Below are 14,346 nucleotides of genomic sequence, written 5' to 3' on the forward strand. Positions count from 1 at the left end.
GTGTCTAATGTAAAGAAGTGCGTTTAGTGTCTTGCAAAACACTGTGTGTAGAGTTTTGCAAAAAGTGTGAGGCTGAGAATGTGCTTATAGTTCTGCAGATCTGGACTGAGGTTTTGCTCCTTGAGTGTAAGGTTTCACTAACTGTGTGTTCTTTTTCATTTTAGAGTGTAAGCAATCGTAAAAAACTGTAAAGCATACCTTTGGCTGCTTAACTCAAAAGTAAGATGTTCCCAGATGCACTTGAAGGCAGCGTGGCTCTTGACCTCAGTATTCCTCAATCTACGCTTCATGAATGCAAACGAACTATCCTAGGTGTTAATAAAGTGCAGTAATCACGTGACTTACATGCTGATGATTTTCCTGTTGCTTCATTATTCGTCTGCTGCTCGTCGTCAGGAAACCTCGTACTCGTGTTCACGCTGCTGTTTCGTCTCTCAGCTTCAATCCATTAGTGCTGGAGGAGTCAAATACTGCTGGGAACCTGTACAACTTGTGTTAGAGTAATTAAGGTATTGTAATTTGAATCTGTTTGCGCTTCACTGGCTGACCTTAAACTTTATGATGCATGATGATTCACATCAGGAACAGTCTAATTGTTTCCTTGATCTTTGGAAAGTTCAGTGTACTATGAAATCACTGTAACTTTTTGCAGAGCTCAAAACTTCTTGTCAGTCCATAAAGAGCTGCAAAACGACTCGCTCTGTTCAGAAACCCAAGTATATGGGCGCATGACTGCACACATTTACATGTTAATCCATATTCAGCAGACTGAAGGAGACGAGACACTATTACTGCTCAACACTGAAAGCATGAAAGCAGAACTGTTACTTCAGATGTGGTACAAAATATAGTAAAAAAAAAAAAAAAAAAACATTGTGCAAGCTTTCCAAGTCAGTGTTATTTTAGTATTATTTTCATATTTATTAAAAAATATGTATTATTTATACTGTTTGGTTTTTATTATTTACATTATTTAGTTTTATACTATTAGTAACATTTTTAATTTTCATTCAGTTTACGTTTTTCATCTGATATTTATGTTTTAATTTTATTTTATTTCAGCTTTATTCCAATTAACAAAAATGTTTTAGTTTTTGCTTTAGTTAACGATAATAACCCAACTTCATATGTTTCAGTGTATGAAAATGAGAATCCCAGGCATTTTGATTAATAAAACAAAAATAAAATGTTATTTTATTTTATAAAACATAATAAAAAATCATACAATTTCATCAATATATTATAAAATATATTTAAACAATTTAATAAAATCAATATGAAAGTGAAGGTATATGTCAATATGTTTTGTTTTTAAGTGAACCATCCCTTTAATGGCCTTTCATTTTATGGCTGCATATATTCAAATAACTTAGGCTTTACATTTTATGTCTGTGATTCATTTCATAAGAAACGTGATTAGAATACAGTATCTTACCTACTAAGGTTGAAAGTTCCTGAAGGGAGTGATCGGTTAGCGTTCACATTCATCTCAATGGAAGTTTCTTGGCTGCTTCATGAAGTACACAACCTGAAGTCTGAAGATGGAGAAAAATGAGTCCATTTCACCGCCTAAAAAACAATCGGTCCACTATAATATATTAAAATACTTGCAGCTTATATATTGCTTTGAAATAGGGTTATTTCATCAAAATACATGTTTATTTCATCTTATAGACTACTTTTGACTGTCCATAATAACAGTGTAATTCCAGCATCTACCAGCAGGTGCTTGTGAGCCTGTTCCTGACCTTTGACCTTACCATTCCTGAAGAGGTCAGAGGTCAAGCCATAGGTCATCTGCATATACTGCCATGAAACTGTGATGCAATGTTGAAATCACAAACAAAGGCCTGAGAAAATGATAATCAGAATCACACAATAAACGGTTTAAAGCCTTCAAGCTTGAGAAAGAGTACAATGAAAGCAAATTAATAATTGGTAGAGGCACTCTGAACAAACACTCAAATAATTTGTCGAGTTATTCATGTATATTTACACAAAGTACAAACATTCTTTGCCCACCGGTGATTGACGCACAAAATAAGCTGTTTTCTGGTTGTTTAGGGGTTTAACATTCATCTGAATAGAGCCATTGTGGCCTGTTTGACACGAAACAGACTGTTGCATTTTCTCTCAGCTCTTGGGTTTTGTTAGCGTATACTCGTTAAAATATGATGACAAGCTTATTATAGCGCTGTCATGATCTACTTCTGACTGTGACACAGAGGTTTATGTTCTTTAATGATTTATTGTATATGCAATTTCCATCCATTATTGAGCCGCACTTTGAGCAGGAAGGAAAATATCACTCACAGACTCTTATTTAAGTCTTTTTTTTTATTGGAATTATGATTGTTAGTTTCATTATTAGCATCATTAGTATAAGCTTAAGTAAACATCAAGTAAACATGCAATATTTACAGTCCTTTAATTCCCCTCCATCATCGATATGCAAATGTTACATTATACACACATATTCACATCAGGATGATCGAGAGCTTCAGAAACCAACATAAACAGTCTGGATCTGAGAGATCAGCCCCAAAACAGCGTCTGAAATTCACTGGGTGATCGATAACACGACAATGATGGAACTATATAAATAATGGGAAAGTAAGGGAAGACATAGATAGCCTTGCCATCAAATACGGGTCAGTTTGCAGGTTAGAATTGAAACAGAAGAGCTTAACAAACAGGTTATTGATCAGGTAATTGTGGTCTGTTTTAGGTGGATTTCTAGACATATGAAGTCTTTGGCTTACATGTTTGGCACTGTCATCAGCATACTCTCATCATCCTATTCGCGGGAACAGAGATTATTTATTAGAAATGCATGACGATTTCACATGGAGTGTGTTAAGCTGCTTTCTAATATTGGTGTAAACATAATTAAACCTTACAGGGATGCTAATAAAATCATGTCATTGTGTCATACAATGGGAATTATAAAAAAAAAAATGTGATCTATTAATTCTGAATATGCATCAGTGTTATTTTAGTATCAATGAGACACTATTATATTTTTAATAATATTTAGAATTTGTTGTTATATTTTCAATTTTCATTTTTATAAAAGTTTTAGTGATTTTAGTTTTTATCATTTTATTAATGTCTATATAGTTTTTTTTTATTTAATACATTTCATATTTATTTGAGTTATTTTAGGACATCAAGTCAAACTAAATGAAAATAATACATGTTTTTAGCTGCAATAAACTTTTTATTTAAATTTTTTTATTTCATTTTAATGTTTATTTTAAGTACTACTTTAGTTTTAGTTAATGGCAATAAGCCTGATATATGCATATACAGTAAATGAAGAATTATTGCATTAATTCTCAACTTTAAAAAACAACCTAAGAGTAAACACAAAGAAGTCCCATAAATATAAATGTACATGTCAATATTAATGTATTATTACACTGAATATTACCCTAAAGTGGTAAATAAACATGCATTAAATTGAAAATCAAGCACTTTGTAGTTTTAAATTTTGAACGGAAGGCATTCGACGTGAAATTAAGGATCCGACTGCATGCCGACGGCAAACCCTCAAAACATCTAAATGAAGCCAATTAAAAGTTACAAAAATAGCAGATCCATTTGAGAGCATCGACAATCCCAAATTAAAAACAGTTTCAAAAACCTAAACGAGGTCCAGAAAGGAAAATCCATCCATTCATCTGATCATTATGACATCAAACGCTCATAAAAACCCAATCGCAAATAAAAGATGAGCTTTCACAGCTTAGAAAAGAGATCTGGATTGTGTCAGAAGGGGACAATAGTGTGGCGCTGCCTGTGCTAATTTCACCTGTTTTAAACAAATCACAAGCGTAATTTCATAACATACATCAGTTTAATACTAGAGTTAAAACCATAACCCAAAGTGTTCAATCCAGTTTAGTATGGACCGTAATCCATCCGATGAGAGCTTTAAAGCACAGATGCACGTCCCAAAAAATTCACTGTATTCCAGATAATTTAGCATCAGTCGCCACATGCAGTCTGTGGCCTTTGGTCCGGTCCGTATCCGTCCCGTATAGAGTCCACAAACACCTCTGAATCATTATAGCCAAGTCACATAAAGAGTTTACACGGCCCCTGCGATCCATCGATCCCGCAATGTGCAAGACAGCGCCAAGGCCGGAGGATTTATGGAAGCAATAAACGGGGAGCAATGGCTTCTGTCTGCCCTCAACACCGTAACTCAAACTCGAGAACCACAGATATGCAAGGAAGACGCATTAGAGGCATTACAGTGTGGAAAACACAGACACGAGTGAATAAAAACAGACTGTGATGGACTGAAGGAGAGCAGTCGGTGTGCTTAAAGGGATAGTTCACCTAAAAATCACTATTTACTGACCCTCATGTATCCAGCAGCTCTAGAATCTCATTCACACTTGTGTATAATTCAAATATGACAAGTTGTGCCGGACTAAATCTCAACTAGGGCTGCAACACACACTTATTTTGATACAAAGATTCATTGACTAATCATTGATTATCTCACAGATTAATCAGTAGTCTTTGATCGATTATTCACTAAAATACTGAGTTATACTGTACATATTCATATACATATAGAGCTGCTTGATAGCAGAAAATCAAGTTGTAATTCTAACTGAAAGCAACACTGACACTGTTTTTTCATGTTTAATACTGTGAAGCTGCTTGCTTTAAAGCAGTCTATTGTAAGTGTTATAAATAAAGGCGACAAATAAACAATAAATGCGCACTACAATCAGATGCTTTCTTAACTGCTGTTTTCTCATGTCTGTTTATTTTGTTATTGAAAAGAAATGCACAGCATATATTTACATATTCATCTAAACGCCACTCTCAGCTAACAATAAAGTACTGCTTGTGTATATAAAATGTATTTTTACACCTAAGTGAAGAATGCAAAAGAACTTGGGGTCTTTACACATGACATAATTTTTTGTTTGTAGTTTTGTAAAACATTTCCACACTCTACTGGTTCCGTTTCGATTGAACGTTTCGAGGAACTACAGCGCCACACTGGTTAAACTGCGCTATTGCAGGCCCTTATATTAGGTCAAGAGATCAAATGACTATTCGAGAACTAAAATATTTTATTGTCGATGTTGTCGATAATATCAACTAATCATTTCAGCCCTAACGTCAAGAACGAGACATATTATGTAAAACCTGCTGTCATATTTGAATTGACTGCAAACAGAAGTGAGATTCGAACAGTCATACAGGTTTTCAGTGGACGTGAGGGTGAGTAAACAACATTGTTTTCCTCTTTGAACGAACTACACCTTTAGGATATCAACTTGTTAGGCCCTTTTTGATAATATTTTACTGCATTGTACTGTTTCAATGACTCCCAGCCAATGATGATGAACACTCACACACACAAATGCACATAAGAGATGTGAAAACTGACAGTTTCTAACAATCACATTCACACAACTTCAAATAGTAACATTTTCCCCTATTTTTTCTCTTGTGATAAAACCTACAGTGATTTGGGGATGTTAAAGTCAACAAAGTCCCAGCGATGGTGCTTCTTTATCAAATCCATCATTATTTGCTATTATTGCTGTAACCTCTATTACATTAACATTTACCAGCATTAAACGACTCTGTTAATTATGACCAATATTTCAGAAAGGCTGCATTAGCTACAACAGCAGTCTAAAACAATGACTAAATAGTTACTTGATTACTGGTTAAGATTAACATGATCTAATAGCCCACAGCCAAGATGATTTCAATGGAAAAGTTTACTGAATTTTGATTTCGCGTTGATTTTGAGATCTAGTCTGCTCATTATCCTTAGCCACATGTGAAGCCAAACTCAGATTTCCAGTAATCTGATGCTAAAATTCACGTGCATTTTCCTCAATTTTTCTTTAGTTATTCAGGGGATTTAATCATGGGAGCCACTGTGGAGATCCAGGGTCAAACATCCACCATCAGCCAAAACAAACGCCAAACCTGACGCAGACACTATCAGTGAGATTCATATATGGGACAATACGGATACTGAACACGTCTCCTCATTATTAAACAGGTTGTGTTCAATGCAAGTTAATCTCTGTCAACAGCATCTATAGCACATTAAAGCTGGTAAACACTCCAAATTTCAAACAATAATCAATCAGTCAGACCATATCCATGCAGAAAAAGCGACTCACAGGAATTATGTTGCTAGTTTTATCCACCTAGAAAAGTAATCCACTGCAAGAATGACAATAATAGGGATTTACTGAATAATCCAAAAAGCTGACATTTCTGCTTTTACGTGCTGCTTTGTTTACTGCCATTGTAAGTGCTATGTTAAATGTAGTAATGGAGATTATAGCACAAATGATAATTATAGCTCTATAGTATCAGTAGATATCATTCTGAATAATCGTTATCGGTATTTGTATAGGTATCAGCAGATATCATTCTGAATAATTGGCTGCCAGTATCTGTATCGGCAGGCATCATTCTGAATAATCGGTTAGTGGTATCGGTATCTGTATCAGCAGACATTATTCTGAATAATCGTATCGGTAGATATCATTGTGAATAATCTGCTATCGGTAGCGTCAGATATCATTCTAAATAATCTGCTATCGGTACCAGCAGATATCATTCTGAATAATCGCCTATCGATATCGACAGGTATCATTCTGAATAATCACTATTGGTATCGGCAGATATTCTGAATAATTGTATGAGCATATATCATTCTGAGTAATAAGCAATTGGTATAGGCAGATATTATTCTGAATAATAACTATTGGTATCGGCAGATATCATTCTGAATAATCAGCTATCGGTATTGGCAAACATCACTCTCCATAATTGGCGAATGGTATTGGCTGAGAAATTTAATATCGGTGCAACCTTAATCATTCTCCTTCTCTGCTGTGTCACTACTGGTCTTTCAGACACACGCACACACACTATCGTACTTGCTAACACACAGAAATTATTCAACATGATGCGCTGGTTAAAAGTACAGGTAGTAGGTCCAGTAGAGCAGATTAACGATGATGAACGACAGCGGGAAGGTTAACCGTGAGTAGTTGTCTATATAATGTGGGTTTTCCACATGACAGCAGTTAATGGATCTCAGGATCTTCCTCAGGGCGGAGATGTTTTTGGCACAGCGGCTAAAGAGCTCTGCTGGGGCCTCGGCAGTCTTGGGTTCACTGGTGGTTGGGCTGGAGGGCGCGAGGCCAGGCTCTCCGTCAGCGGCATGCGTGGGTGCCAGAGCCGGAGAGTCTTTGCGCCGCTTTAGCCGTGAAGAATTGCTGGCGATGGTGGTGACAATGCCGTTCATCTCCTCCTCGCACTCATGCATGTGATGACCGTACTGACAGAAAGAAACACAGAGGCGAGACAAAATGAGCTATGAAATTCATCCTAAAAATTAATAAGACCAAAAGTATGATGACATGATGTCAACAATAAATGATTATAATGATGATGATGACGATAACGATGAGTATAATTTACATTTTAAGAAATTGTGAGTGGTTCTTACCCAGGCAAAAGTCACATTAAAAGAATAGTTTACCAAAAATTTTAATTTGCTGTTAATTTACTCACCCTCAGGCCATCCAAGATGTAGGTGACTTTTATCTTTAGTAGAACAGTAAGGAAGATTTTTATCTGAAACCGTGGTCCTCTGTGATTCAAAAAATGCAAGTTAGTGGCTGCCCATCTTTGAGAATAGAATTAACGCAAAATTAATCCCTGTGGCTCCTGACAATATATTGAGGTCTTATAAAGAGAAATGATTTGTCTGTGCAAGAAACTGAACATTATTTACAACATTATTATCTGTAATCCAGAGACTAAGGCAATCGTGTGTCCGGAGTGATGTCCGGTTCATGAACGAATCATTATTTTGAACTGATTCTTTTTAGTGAACTAGTTGAACTGATGAGCCGCTGATATGAGCATGTGTGAACCAAACACTTGAATGAAGGGGCCAAATAAAAGTTTTCATGGTTTCTCATTGTTTACGTGAAATTCTGAGCTGATGAAGACAAGTTCATTCACTTTATTTGCTTTAGACATGTAGAAAAACATGAGTTTCATATCACAGTTGGGTGCTTTAATAATATAACAGCGTATACATGATGTCATTGCATGATTATGTAAAAAAACTAGTGAATTCATTGAAACTAATTGTCCGAAAGAATCAGTTCGTGGAAAAGAATCAGATTTCATCTTTTGCCTGCGGCTCTGGAATACAGGCAATAATGATGTAAATAATGATCAGTTTCTTGCACAGACTGATCGTTTTGCTTCATGAGACCTCTATATATTGTCAGGAGCCACTGAGATTCATTCATATGCTTTTTTATTCTCAAAGATGAGCAGCCAAAGACTTGCATTTTCTGAATCAGCAAGGCAAATGATTTCAGCTAGTAATCTTCTTTATTGTTCTACTCAAGAAAAAAAGTCACCTGCATCTTGGGTGAACTATTCTTTTAAGACTCAAAGTACAGTATGAGCAATAATGATGCTTACCTTAGAAAACAGCACAGATGACGATGAACACACTATGATGTTGACGATGATGATGTTCCTCTCTTACCATTAGCAAGTTGTTGCAGTCGGGGTGGTTTAGCGTGCAGAAGTGGGCCACAGCATACTCTATTAGCGCTCCAAAGATGAAACTGAAGCAGATGCCCAGGTACACGTCGATGGCCTTGATGAAGCAGTTGGCATTAGGCAGAGATGTCCGCGCACCCATCATCAGTGTGGTCATCGTCAGGACAGTCGTCACACCTGTAACACGCACCAATAACCAGAGCTGAGTATAACGCTTTACTGTAATCGAATTACTTTTCCTGGTAACGCAGTAAAGTAATGTGTTACATTTTAAATTTATGTAATTTGATTACAGTTACTAATGTCAATAAAATTACATTACTTAAGTTGCAAATGCAGTGTTAAAAATATGAAGTAAAAATCATGTTTTGCGCGTCAGTATGCCCTTCAATAAATCTGCGGAGAATGCGAGCTAAAATGCAGACAAGTCCTACAACATTTAGATGCAATGAAAGGTTTCCTATCATATTTCAAAATGTCGCACTCGATTTCACATATTTTAGTCTGGCATTATAGTTTGGGAAAAGTTCAACAAGTGAATGTGTACAAGTTTATGTCACAGTAACACTGATATAAGTCAAAATAAATGACTCATAAGAATGAGATCCTCCGCTGGATTAAGCCTAAGCCACGTTGCATCGCATTCTTCTTCTGAGGTAAATTCAAGGCTTATTCCTCACAGTGCATCTTCTTCCAAAAACGAAAAGTGGCCGAGATGAACTTGAATCTTTCTTTGTTTACGGAGGCGATGTGAACATTTACTGTACATGTTCACACATCTCAAGCCCGGTTTCGTGTGGATGATTATCTTATAATCTTATATTATCTTAGTAGTCTTAAAGTTTCATACGGATTATTTTATCAGACAATATTTTTTTTTGACATGACTTACTTCATTTAATAATAGACTAGTGCTGTCAATCGATTAAAAAATGTAATCGCGTTAATCACAGTCGTGTACTGTGATTAATCATAATTAATCACACCTTATGAAGTATTATGACAAAATGCATTATGAAGAAGACCTGTTCTGCAGGTGCATTAGAGCTAACATTAGCATCATGCTACATAAGATTAATAGTACACTTTTACTCAGAACTCACTTCAAACCATCATCGAGTGTTTGTAATAACTTCCTTTTGCGATCACATGTGGAATTTGGTCGTTTACTGTTGTTAAAATATGCTATTTATAGCCTTTTATATCGCTGCACAAATTTGCATTTCAGACGTACACATTAATTAAAAAAAAAAATCACATACAGACCATATCTATCGTAATCATGTGTTTATTATCTTATATAATCTATAGTGGCTGTTGTCATGTTTATTTCTGCTGTGTAAAAGCCTTAACATATGCTCTGCTAAAACTCACGTTGTTTGTGATGTTACCGCCTCTCCGTTCTTAAGTTGCCAGGTATACATTCCAAGTATAATACACATTAGTAAAATGATCTATTTTAATTTTTATTTGTCTATATACACTTTGGGCGGCCGCGGTACATTATAAAAGTAGCCCAAAAAAACGCAAACCACGGCTCTGTAATTTTTCCCGCGACTGTATTTTCAAAATAGCCCACTTGTGCCGCTATCATTACCCTGGCAACACTGGTTCGCTGTACCCTCATCACACAATGATAGATGACCTTCCACGCTGCGATGACGGGAAGTTGGGGTCAAACCTTATCAAACGATTAATCTGCCTTAAAAAAATATTAACGCGTTAAATATTTTTGATTAATCGCATGCGTTAACGCGTTAACATTTTACAGTAGTGACTCATTTCAGGAAGATATTCACGGAGACTGAGAATGCAGAGAGCGCACCCTATTTGTTTTCTTTATTTTACAAAACCAAAAAAATTTTTTGTTGATATTGGGAGTGTATACAAATAACACTTATGTAATTTTTCAGTCAATTTTAAATAAATGAAAGAACTATGAGTTTCTTTCTTTGTAGTGCATTTTTTAGGTTTGATAACTTGAAAAGTCAAGTAAACTTGAAAGTAACTTGAAAGTAAAGTAATTAGTAATCTGATTACTTTTTTAAATGCAGTAATCAGTAATGTAATCAAATTACAATTTTAAAGAATTAGTAATTTGTAGTGGATTACTTTTCTTGAGTAACTTAACCAATACTGCCAATAACACACACAGAGTAAGATGAGACACTTGTCTGCTCAGTTCTGAATAGGGCTGAAACGATTAGTCGATATTATTGGCAATAAAAAATTGTCAACAAATACTTTTGTTGTCAAATAATCATTTGATCTCATATGACCTAATGTAAGAGCCTGCAATAATGCGGTTTGACCAGTGCGGCGCTGTGTTCGGTCACATCACATTTATTTATATAGTACTCCATGCAGAAAAATCAATCAAAGATTAACCAGTGAAATAATCGACAATTTATCAATTAATCGTTCTAATAATGTAATAATTATGAACTGTTGAGTATTTATGAGTCATAACACAATCAGCTTTTGCTGTTATTATATTGTAATGTGTGGTTGTTAGGATGTTCTGTGTAGTTACTACACTGAAAAAAATGGTGTAGATTTACTATGAAACTATTTTCACTGAAAATTGAAAATTACTGAAATTGTCAGTAAATGTTACTGGAAAGTAGCACAGTGAATGTGATGAAGATTAAATTTTGAAGTAGAAAGCCTGAAATAGTGTTTTCTTATAAAACCAATAATCTTTGTTTTATTGTATCCATTCAATCGCCATATAAAATGTCTTAGTATAAGGACCTAAATTATGTTTTATCTACACATCTTTCTTCAGTGTAACATTCTAGTGGAATAGTTTGAGCATGTCTCAACATATTTTATTTTTCATTAAAAAAAAATTGCACAGCCAATGCAACGCATTACGGTACCTATGCATATGCGAGCGGGGACGGATGACTGGCTGATCCAGAAAGAGACCCAGGACAGCACCACCAGCAGGCTGGATGGCACGTACGTCTCCAGGATGAAGTACAAGATGCTCCTCTTCAGCTCAAAATGAAAGATCAGCTTGGGATAATTTCCTGGGAAGAGATTCAAAGTAGTTATGTAAAACATTAATGCTCTCCGCCCAAGTAAAAAATCTTCAAGACCATCAACAAATCAGAGATTAAGATGTTGTTGGAGTGGTTTCTATGGCCAAGTACCACTGTTGACAGAGGAGTCATATTTGTTTAGGTTTTAAAGGCTACTTAGCAGAGTGCGCTCTTTAATGGTTGCCATGTCCACTTACTATAAGCAACGCTTATCAAGAATCTGTGGGTTTATTGTTTGAGCTTGGCTCCATAAGTGATCCACTGATAGCCTATGCCACGCTTAAAATAACAGGAATGATGGTCGTTTTGAAATATGAGAGCAAATTATTGTTCTGGAGTCACTGCTGAACTCACAGAGCAATAATCTGCCAAAAACAAGAACCATGGCCATTTCAGTGTCATTTCTGATGAAACGGGTGTTATTATCTGGCGTTGTTTAATAATCTGCTCCACAGACATTAGATGTGTAACTGCGGTGTGTTTGTGGCGTTGTGTACCCGTCTCATATACGGCCTCAGATTCTGAGGTGTAATGATCCTCTATGGTGTACTGAGCCAGTCTCAGCGTGTCCAAACCGCTCACAGAGTCGTTCCCACGTGCCCAGTAAAACATCACGTCATTGACGTTATAACCCCCTGTGAACAGATAAACAGCATCAACAGCACATGTAAAAATCACACTTCCATACGTGGGAAATAAATCAGATGTCTCGTCATATACAACAATATTGCATGCTCAATTTACCCTTGAATCATACGATACAACGACAATTTATTAATTGCACTATATACTGTAAGTATTGCACTGAAATGGGCAAAAATATACACTACCGGCCAAAAGCTTGGGGTTGGTAAGATTTTTGAATGTTTTTGAAAGAGTCTCTTCTGCTCACCAGGGCTGCATTGATTTGATACTGTAAAATTGTGAAATGTTATTACAGTTTAAAATAACTGTTTTCTATGTTAATATGTGTTAAAATGTAATTGATTTCTGTGATCAAAGCTGTATTTTCAGCATCATTACTCCAGTCTTCAGTGTCACACTATCCTTCAGAAATCATTCTAATATGTTGATTTGCTGCTCAAGAAACATTTCTGATTATCATCAATGTTGAAAATAGTTGTGCTGCCCAATATTTTTGTGGAAACTGTGATACATTTTATTTTTCAGGATTCACAGATGAATGGAAAGTAAAAAATATATATATATACTATTATTTGAAATAGAAATATTTTGTAACATTGTAAATATCTTTACTGTCACTTTTGATCAATTTAATGCATCATTGATGAATAAAAGTATTAATTTCTTTACAAAAATTTAAATAATAATAATCCCAAACTTTTGAACACTAGTGTATTTGTTTTAACATTTATCAATTATCACACTTACTTTGATCAGTGAAAACAAAAATTAAAATGTTAATGCTTAAGCAAAGATGCAAGACTAGAAGACCGATATTTTTGTAGTTTCATATAAACATAACATTTTAAAAACAACAGATTAAATAATATTAATACATTTTCTTATGACGTTATTATGAACAAGAAAAGATAATTTGATGCATGCAAGTCAGTTCTAGAGTGATCTGATAAGGGACACATCGTGAACAAATTGTGAATGCAGTCTAAAGCATTAGATTTCATATTTTGATGTGTAGTGACTATCAGATAAATGTCCACATGTATGGGTGTGTAATATCAGTATGTGTGCTCTTGGTGGCACTGTGTGACAGTAATCAGATACTGAGCGTCTGTGAGATGTGTTTTCTGGATCTGTGTGACGTTCATTAATGTGAGTTCACTCAGACTCCCTGAGGACAGGAACAGCACGTGACGGAGGAAGACAGTAGTGTTTCTAATCACACACACAACTGTGAGCCACTGCCATCTCACATGATATATCTGTACAGTAAATCGTGATTTAGACTTTGCAATTGAGACATTCAATATGCTGCACTGCAGGGAACGGGTTCTGTCTTGATGTGGTTCACTGCATAGCACGCGAATATAACATCTAGATGAAAGGCCATGATTTAAAGAGACTTTAAAAACTCATTTGAAACAAAGCCTCCTTTGAACATCTCAATACACCACTTCTGCATATGAAACCATCAGGCAGAGAATCTTTCATTGTGCCGGTTTCACGATTTCTGTCAAACGTCATATAAATATTTGAGTTCAATTTCAGAAGCGTTTGACCTGTACGTCGACATGAAGCTGAATACTGTATATTTCCAAAAATATATTTTTTTGGAGGAAGTCAGATTGCATGTAATGTCTGCTAAATGCATAGATTGGTTTAATGTTCAAAATATGCCATGTGTTCAGACAAGTGATGTGCAACTTCAGGAAGAAATCTGCGACAGTCTGCTGGATACTGTGTCACGTGACGGTATTTACTTCATGCTGCCGTTTTTTCTTTAAAATGCACAAAGAAACTGAAGAGATCAGTGAGCAAAAGCCATTATTTCTAAATTAAACTATGTTAAGATAAAAGATTGTGCAAATAATTCTCATTGGAAAATTTGTGCATAAAACATCTGGCCTTCTACAATTTGGGACAAAATGTACTTAAATCATCATTTCATAAAAAAATAAATAAACTTAAATGAAAAAGAACTGCACATTATGTTCTTGTGAAGAACTGTGTAAATAAATTTGTGCAAAATAATCTGGCCTTTCAGAATTTGGGAGAAAATGTG

The 14,346-nt window shown here is 35.4% G+C and overlaps 1 protein-coding gene across 1 annotated transcript in view; it reads right to left on the reverse strand.

The window, feature by feature from the left end:
* Window positions 1-2,332: 2,332 nt before the first annotated feature.
* LOC131552825 (gamma-aminobutyric acid receptor subunit pi) overlaps window positions 2,333-14,346 on the reverse strand; it is a 64,252-nt gene continuing 52,238 nt past the window's right edge. The window contains exons 7-10 of the mRNA XM_058796968.1: window positions 12,140-12,277; window positions 11,478-11,630; window positions 8,579-8,772; window positions 2,333-7,345 (exon numbers count right to left, since the gene is read on the reverse strand). Coding sequence (XP_058652951.1) covers window positions 6,980-7,345; window positions 8,579-8,772; window positions 11,478-11,630; window positions 12,140-12,277 — 851 coding nt within the window. The 3' untranslated portion in view covers window positions 2,333-6,979. The remainder of the gene's footprint in view (window positions 7,346-8,578; window positions 8,773-11,477; window positions 11,631-12,139; window positions 12,278-14,346) is intronic.

Source organism: Onychostoma macrolepis, chromosome 13, assembly GCF_012432095.1.
Source record: "Onychostoma macrolepis isolate SWU-2019 chromosome 13, ASM1243209v1, whole genome shotgun sequence".
Taxonomy (NCBI): domain Eukaryota; kingdom Metazoa; phylum Chordata; class Actinopteri; order Cypriniformes; family Cyprinidae; genus Onychostoma; species Onychostoma macrolepis.